Source organism: Hevea brasiliensis, chromosome 7, assembly GCF_030052815.1.
Source record: "Hevea brasiliensis isolate MT/VB/25A 57/8 chromosome 7, ASM3005281v1, whole genome shotgun sequence".
Classification (NCBI taxonomy): domain Eukaryota; kingdom Viridiplantae; phylum Streptophyta; class Magnoliopsida; order Malpighiales; family Euphorbiaceae; genus Hevea; species Hevea brasiliensis.
The window spans coordinates 92,705,506-92,715,161 of NC_079499.1; the positions used below are offsets into that span (position 1 = coordinate 92,705,506).

General features: G+C 30.5%; 1 protein-coding gene across 1 annotated transcript; it reads right to left on the reverse strand.

Annotated features, from left to right (window-relative positions):
• Nucleotides 1-1,477: 1,477 nt before the first annotated feature.
• Nucleotides 1,478-1,840, reverse strand: LOC110673089 (precursor of CEP5-like). Its single transcript, XM_021836103.2, has one exon. The coding sequence runs from the start codon at nt 1,838-1,840 to the stop codon at nt 1,478-1,480; it is 363 nt and encodes a 120-aa protein (XP_021691795.1).
• Between the last annotated feature and the right edge of the window lie 7,816 nt (nt 1,841-9,656).

The following is a 9,656-nucleotide window of genomic DNA, read 5'->3' on the forward strand; positions in this document are numbered from 1 at the left end:
TACTCTGATCAATAGCTTAGAGCCAATTAAAAAAAAAAAAACTAGCCTTCCTACGCCCCTAATGCAAACATCCAACTCTCAATTATGATTTAAATTCTGAAATAAATCACATTTTAAATTAAGAGAAATCATAAGGTTAGTAAACTCAATATTAGAGTGAAGATAAACCCTAAAATAGATACCTATTAACATTCCAACCAATATATGGGCCTTCCACAGAAAAAGAAAAAAAACCCAAAAATATTATCATATATGCCTCCTCCAGTACAACATGCAAGAATTTAGAATAAGCTTAATAAAGAGATAAAGAAAGAGCAACATATAAAATGGCTTTTTTTGCCAGTTCTTTCCCGCACTAGAATAGGTAAAAAAACTCCCGTTAAATTAAGCAGCCAAGTGAAAATACGTAGTTTCTGAGAATGTTTAAAAAAAAAAGAGAGAGAGAGAGAGAGGAAGAAGAAGAAAGAAGAAGAAGAAAAGAAAGAAAGAAGGAAGAAAAAGAAGAAAAAATAGTTTCAGAGAAAACATTATTTATAGTCTCCGGCTAGTAATTGCACTTGGTATAGCTAGCTAGGCTGGTATTTTTTTTTATTATTTTCATTATCATTAATTTTGTTTTATTACAGTTGATGTCATGGATTAATTAGCTTTCACACAGTTATTAAGCTTACCATAAGACTATTCAAATTGAAAATTAAGAAATATGGCTAAAGAATAAAAAAAATCTCCCTTGCAATTTAATTCTAAAATTTGAATCCTGGCTACTCAAATTTTTTTTACAAGCAGAATTTTAATTTTATTATTAATGAAATCATTTAGGAAAAACTTAGCCATGCGCGAAGCACAAATCAACCAACTTCCAAGAAGAGGACAAATCTCTAAAGAATGGTATTTCTTGGGAACCCTCTAAAATATATATACTTCAATGCAATCATTTTGCAAAAATATTACAAAAAGACGGCTGAAATTTGTTCAATCATAAGAATTTTTGCAGACACCAGATTTAAATTAACAGAAATCTGTAAAGAAATTGTTAAATGTTAATAAAGAATATCATAACCTAATAACATTTGAAAGACATATTATAATCTGAAGACTCCTGCATAAATGATAACATAAACTGAAATTTTATTACTGATTTGAAAGCATATTTACAATACAGAAGGATGAACTCTAAATCTCAACATGATAAAATACATTTTATTCCATCTTCTCTCGTTGGCAAGATTGAAGCCTAGCTAGACATCTAATTAATTAACCCACAAGACCTACCACGCACAATCCCAAACAAGCATTATATTTTGATGACACTAATGAACTCCAGTACGCAAGTCGAAACTAGATTATTCAGAAACCACTCTAACTCATTTCCAGCTGGCTAGGTTTTTTTTATTATTTTTTTATTTTCGTTACCCAGCAATTACAGAGACCTAACACTTATGGCCAATGAGATTGAAAAGTGGACAAGAAAGTTGCCCTAGTTTTGAATGGAATGTCCAACGCCAGGGCTGTGGCCTGGGGCAGTGGGCCTGAAGTCGTCCACATGACCTGGGGGTGGGGGTGACGACCCAGGCTCGCCAATAACCGCACCAGCTGGGACTGGGGTTGCAGGTGGAGACCAAATAGTTGTAGGCACCTCTACATCTGAGTCATTATCACCATGCACGTTATGCTTATCAACAAATCTTGTCTGTTGCTTTTCAAACTTACTTGAGGTACGGAGCTTTGAGAATTTGTGTTTTCTCTCAAGTTTCAAGTGCCTTCCATCTACCGAGTGAATTTCTTGGGAGAAAATCAGCATGAAGAAAATACAGGCAAACAATAAATTTGTTTGGGCCATAGCAAGAGACTGAGGGAGTTTGAGGAAAAGAGGCAGAGAAAGGGAACAATGGAAGAGTTTCGGAAGCAACTTGCTCAGTTGTGTGCACGACACTAGCTGGAGCCAAGAGTAAACTAAGCAAGCAACTTGGTTGTAAACTCTACCTCTCACTCTAGTATTTATAGATGAAGGGAGCCATGCATGCGAATATATGTAGCGATGTTATAAGTTAATTAAATTTACATTTCTTTGGGTCTAATGCGTGGGATGTGTTCTAAAGGAAATCCGCTGCAAAGCCATGTAGCCTTTTTTCTTTTTATATAATAAGCTGAATTTTATTGATTATTATTAAATCTAGGAAAAAAACTTAAACAAGACTAGCTATACAACAACTATGGTCTAGAAGCCTATTCCCCGAACAAAATACAAGCTTCCCAATGCTTGTAATGTTAAGTGAAAAAATCTGAAGATCAAGCAAAGTATCAAAAAATTTCTGAATCTCAAATACAATTGGGGTAAATGATAGTAAAGACAGCAGAGCAAAAGACCCACGCAGGTTGAACAAACAGAACAAAATCACTATTCCTAAGAGGACTATCTGTTCAACAACCAATCCATTCCAGAATAAGCATAAGTGTTGACTAACTTCGAGATGTATCCATAGCGCAGAGATTGACTAGACACCCAGGGATGCACAACTTCGCCCAGCAAGAAAGGTGACAAGGCCACAACTTCGCAAAAGGGACGAAAACAAGATCTGGAGGGAGCATTGCGGAGAGGCGAGAGCAGACATGAAGGACTAGCCATTTAATACGAGCATTGCACACAAATTCTTTTGTAATTTTAATTCAGTGGTTTCTTTTTTTGTTAAGATTTATGGAATCATTATATATGTTAAAATAAGGAAAATATGGGAATAAATTAAATTAAAATGTTCATATTTTTAAGGAAATCTTATAATATTTGTTTAATATTGTATAAAAAGAGTTTGTGTGTTTACGAAATGTTGTTTAGTTAATAGTAAAAGAATTTATTCGTAAATGGTGTAATTTGGTATGTGCTTTTCTTCATTTTAGACAATTAATATTGTACATGCTTACATATCTGTGTATGTTAAAAGCAAATGAATGCACCAATTAGATCAGCTTTTGCTCAATGTTATTACAGTTGTATTTAAGAATATGAAATTTTGAGTTTAAATTTCAATTAGAATTGATTATTAAAAAGAGAAAAGCAAATATATGCATGATATTGACTTTTTTTTTTCTTATCAAAGAACACTCTTTCTTTCTGTATATAATTTTTTTATGTTGGAAAAAACTTACATGATTAATCCTAGATTTAAGTTATAAATATATGAGTCTCACTTATTTTATATGTAAGTTCTATCATACATATTATGTTTTGAATATATGATACATTAATTCTAAACAATAATTTTCATTTTTTTACCCAACAATATTTTTTATCAATATTTTACGAAGAAGAGAATTGGAAGACAAAGTAAAATTCAAGAATCTCTGTCCTCACAAATGGGAGTCATATGCCGCGTATATATATAATGTTATGTACAGGGAAGTATAGAGATTAGGGTTAGGGTCATAGGATAGTCTGGCAACAGTTAGCCATTCCACATGCAAAAACAGTGAATCTGTATAACCAAGCTCCTTTAAAATTGAAGAGTGTTATAAAGCAAAACATTCACACATGCACATTACTAAGGCCACAACTGGAAGAAGCTACAATTAAGTTCTCAAATTCTATAACAGCAAAGCTATGAATAATATATGAGATGTGTGGTGGACAAGTTGGTATACTTTAATAAATTACTATGTCCCGCCATTGAGATTTCCAATACTTTGTCTTTGGTTTTTCCTTCTTGTTACTTCTCAGTTGTCGGGGATTATTTTTTTATTGCAGAATGTTAACATTTTTCTGTCACGAGAGACTAGCTACATTTTTTGCTTATTATTTTAAAAAGCAAAAGCAATCACAATCCAACCAGAAGCCAGGAGTGTGCAATGTTGGTAGCTTTTTTCAATGTGAGCCCTCAGAGTTTCCAGCGGCCAAAACTAGCCCTTGGAAAAAGTTATTTTGAATTTAATAAAGTTATATATATATATATATATGCAGTACGTTATATATTATCATACCGGCACTGCGAAACAGATATTCCATTGATGTAAGAAAGATGCTCCAATGGGCTATGCTTGAAATTTTCTACCACTTTGAGGCCTTGTATATTTAAACTTTTTTTTTAACAGAAGGAGTAAAGGCTCTACACAAACTATACAATTCAATAATGAGAATATAAATAGAGGAAATTTTTAATTTAAATTCAATTTATTATATATTTAAAATATAAATATATGATATTCATGTATGCAATTATGAAAGGTAATTTGTTATAAATGAATTTATGTATACATATTTTTGTATATATATGTAAGATTTTGTCCAGTAATTAATATTACCATATGGGCCAAAATCAATTCCTTTAATGTGGCCCAATATTAATTAATATTTACTTTAATTAATACAAATTCTAATCATACAATGATTACTTTAATTAAAGTAAATCCTAATTCTAATTGTATAAAGATACTTGATGGACGTATCAGATTAAATCTTATATATATATATATATATATATATATATATATATATATATATATATATATATATATATATATAAGCTGGTCCTCTCTCTACCCATAAGGTTACACACTTTCTCTTTTATAAAATCAGAGATATTATGGTCATCTAAAGAAAGTCTTATATCACTAAAGTTTTGTGTGTAAATCAAGAAGGTTAAAAGGGAGAAATCAGTTTATTGAATCAAAGGGTTTCTCTCAATTACTGTCATGACTCAAGTAAAACTCTGCATCAGGTACGTTTTTTAGATCTGTGAGAATTTATTTGTTCAAGATCCATTATTAGGGTGATAGTTGAATCTTACGTTTATGATTCACATTATATTTATGATTGTTATGATCTATTAAGATTTATTTTACATGTGGTATCAGAGCCCTAGGTTTTGAACAATTAAATTTCTTCATTAAATTTATGATTTTGAACATAATATTAAAGATCTTACTTGTTATTAGATATGAGTAGAATTAAAGTATAGAATTTAAATTTGACCCAATTAAGTTTTGGGCATGAGAATTATTAACATGACGAAAAATCATCGTGTTATAAAGAGATTTAAGTTTGAAATCATATTTTCTCAAAAGAAAGAAATTAAAAGAAGGAAAAAAAATTATATATCAAAGTGGCTTAATTTTTTGTGGCCATGAATTTCAAACTATGTGAAAACATTTTATGATAGAAGATGCTTAAAATTAATTAATTAATTAATTAATTAATTACTAAATTAAAGTTTTGGCCCAAATTTAATTAGGCCTTGAAAGTTCAACACGATGAAGAAAACATGTTGGAAAGAATAATTCTTTTGAGAACATATTCTCCCAAAAGCAAGGAAAGCAAAAAAAAAAATAATTATGTTTTCTACCCATTCTAATTAAGATTGGTAATTAAACCTAATAAATGAACAAATATTAGGTTTATTAAGATATATAATTTATATACGTGACTTATGATATTTATGTTAGTTTGTTAGTCATCAAAGTGGCTAAACTAAAATAAAATAAAACTAATAGTTTGTTAGTCACCAAAGTGGCGATGTTTACATGCATATAAAAATTATCAATTATCCATACTAATAGATTATGATGAAAAATGGATTAATTGATACTCACTAATCATCAGAACTTAAAGATTTTATCCAAAAGTAAATCAATTATTCTATAATAGTAAGAATTATGAGGGAAATAATATTTTATCAAATATATATTGGATGTCCAAAGACAACATGTATATTTGATGTAAGTTAATTATTATCCAATCAAGTTTAAAGGCATTTAATTTAGGATAATATATTATAGTATCTATCCAAAGAAGAACTATAGTATACTCTAATTGTTAAAGTTATCTGAATCTATTTTAAGCATATAAATATAATATTACAGTTTTTTCTCTTCATTCGCATGCTTAATCTGTTATTATTTTAATGGGTTGAACTTCTTTGAATGGTCTGAGCAAGTCAAGTTCCATTTAGGTGTCTTGGGCCTTGACTTCACATTATTGGAAGGCTAACTCACTACTATTATGGATACAAGCAGTGAGAAATAGAAGTTATACTATAAGCAATAGGAATTAGTAAACAAATTAAGCCTTATGTTCTGCAAATGACTATTGCTAATAACATTAAGACTACAATTTCACAAACTGAAAATGCAAAAGAATACCTTAAACTTATGAAATATATGTTCTATTTTGAAGCTAAGTCAATCACTGGTACTGTAATGGCATAACTCATGACCATAAAATATGATGGATCACAGAGTATGCAAAAGCATATTATTAAAATGAGTGATATTGCAGTAAAACTAGAAACTTTAAGGATGACGTTTAATGATTCCTTCTTAGTGTAGTTCATTATGACCTCATTACCTCTTGAATATGGGTCATTTCAAATTAACTATAACACTATTGAGGATAAGTGGAATGGTAATAAATTGACCAGTATGCTAGTTTAAGAGGAAATAAACTAAAAAATCAAGGGACTCGTTCCATTGTCATTATGGGTCAAGAAGCTAATGAAGGACTTAAAGTTAAAGCTTACAAGTTTAAGAAGAAAAAGAAAGGATCTTCAAATGTTACTTAAGCTAAGGAAAATAATAAATGGTAGCATGACACTATCAAAAAGATTGCCTGAAAAATAAAGCTTGATTTAAAAAGAAAGGTAATCTTTATGCTTATATATGTTTCAAATCAAACTTATTTGAAATTTCTAATAATACTTGATGGCTTGATTTTGGTGCTACTATTTATGTTTCCAATGTGATGAAAGGATTTCTTATGGTCCAAACTGAAAACCCAACTAAGACGTCCTATTTATGGGGAACCATATGAAGGCTCCACTTAAAGGCATAGAGACTTACCGTTTGGTCTGAGATAATGGCTATCAACTCGACCTATTAAAAACCTTCTATGTGCTTTCAATTTTTAGGAATGTCATTTTATTTCAAAACTTGATGAATTTGGATTCAATGTTAAGTTTGGGCATGGATGCTTCAATTTATTTAATAATAATGATAATTCCATTATTGTTTTTTAAATTCTTACTGATGATCTATATATACTGAAATTTGATGATAATTTTGTTGAATCCTTGCCTGTCACTTATAGCAATATTGGAATTAAGCATAGTAGACTAAATGAGAATTCTGTTTTCTTAGGGCATAAGTGTTTGGGTCACATATCGAAAGAAAGATTAGAAAGATCAATAAAGAATAGGATTCTACTGATTTTAGATATTATTGATCTTAATGTGTATAAATTGCATTAAGAGAAAGCAAACCAAACACAATAAGAAAGAAGCCACAAGAAGCAATAAGCTTCTTGAAATTATATACACTGATATATGTGAGCCTTTTCATACTCTATCTTTTGGTAGAGAAAAGTATTTTATTACCTTTATTGATGATTTTTCACATTATAGACATAATTATTTGCTTAATGAAAAATCTCAATCAATAAATGCACTTGAAGTGTACATAAATGAAGTTAAGAGGCAATTAGATAGAAAAGTGAAAATAGTAAGGTTAGATAGAGGTAGTGAATACTATGAAAAACACACTGAAATGGGACAATGTTCTCGTCCATTTGTAAAGTTCTTAGAAAGTTATGGCATATGTGCACAATATACTATACCAAGTACTCCTCAATAAAATGAAGTGGTGGAAAGGCGAAATAGGACTTTAATGGATATGGTTAGGAGTATGATGAGTAACTCTTCTTTACCTATATCTTTGTGGATGTATGCACCTAAAACCACTGTATACTTGTTAAATAGGGTTCCTAGTAAGGCAGTCTCAAAAATACCTTATGAATTATGGACTGGAAGGAAACTTAGTTTTATGCACCTGCATATTTGGGGTTGCCGAGCGGAAGCAAGAATTTATAATCCATATGAAAAGAAATTAGATTCTCGAACTACAAGTGGATACTTTATTGGTTATCTAGAGAAATCTAAATGATATAGGTTTTATGTTCCAAACCATAGTCCAAAAATTATGAAAACTAGTAATTCAACATTCCTTGAGAATGGTGAAGTTAGTAGGAGTGTTAAGAGACAAGATGTGGATATACAAGAAAATAAAGTTGATTTTCATATGCCTATTAAATTTCCAATATCCACTCCTACTCCATATGTTGTTCCAACAGTTATTGAAGGACCTTACAATGCTACACAACATAATGATGAAACAAATCCTGAAGAAGCTAACCCACAAAGAGCTAATGAAGGTGAACCATAAGAAATGCCATTAAGAAGATCTCAAAGAGAAAGAGATCGGCAATTGCTGATGATTACGTGGTTTATTTGCAAGAGTCAGATTTTTGACATAGGAATTAATAAAGATCCAGTTTCCTTTTCACAAGCTATAGAAAGTAATGGTCTGATAAGTACTTAGATGCCATGAAAGATGAGTTAAAATCTATGGAACAAGACAAAATATGAGATCTAGTTGAATTGCCTAAAGGATCTAAACGAGGTAAGTGTAAATGGGTCTTTAAGACCAAGCGCGACTCGAATGGCAAAATAAAATGATATAAAGCAAGACTTGTTGCTAAGAGTTATACTCAGAAGGATGGTATTAACTATAAAGAAACATTTTCACAAGTCTCAAAAAAAGACTCATTAAGAATTATCATGGCATTGGTGGCTCGTTATGACTTAGAGTTGCACCAAATGGATGTGAAAACGGCCTTTTTAAATGGAGAACTTAAAGAGGAAGTCTATATGGACCAACCTGAAGGTTTCTCAGTTAAAGGAAAAGGCCATATGGTGTGTAAACTTAAGAAATCAATATACATAATAAGCTTCCCACTAGTGGTATATTAAGTTCAATGATATCATAAAGTCTTTTTATTTAAAGAAAAAGTCATTAATCGATGTATATATATCTTAAGATCAGTGGGATTATGTTTACTTCTTAATTATATATGTTGATGATATCTTACTTGCTGCAAATGATTTGAGCATATTACGTGAGACTAAAGATTTTCTCTCCATGAACTTTGAAATGAAAGACATGGGAGAGGCATCCTTTATGATTGGAATAGAAATATTCCGTAATAGATCACAAAGACTAGTAGGATTGTCTCAGAAAGCCTATATTAATAGAATTCTAGAGAGATTTAATGTGCATAAATGTTCAGCAGGAATTGTTCCCATACAAAAAGGGGATAAATTTAGTCACAATCAATGTCCAAAGAAAAATGTGGAACATAAATAAATGGAATTAATTCCCTATGTTTCAGTTGTGGGCAATTTGATGTATACTTAAACTTGTACAATTCTTTATCCTGGAATTGATTACTAAAAAGCTGCAAAGAAAGTTTTATAGTACCTGCAACGAACTAAAGATTTCATGCTCACTTATAGGATATCTAATCATTTAGAAGTGGTTGGATATTCAGATTTAGATTCTGCTTGATGTGTTGATAATAAAAGTCTATTTTGGCTACTTGTTCCTATTAGCTAAAGGAACAGTATTATGAAAAAATGCCAAAATAGTTTTGTTATTATTTCATCCATTATGAAAGTAAAATTTATGACATGTTTTCAAAGTTATAATTCATGCATTATGGATACAAAATTTTATCTCATGACCTGAAGTAGTCAACACCATTAGCAAATCGCTGAGAATTTATTGTGATAATTCCATAGTAGTATTTTCTCCATAAATGACAAATATGCCAAAGGTAC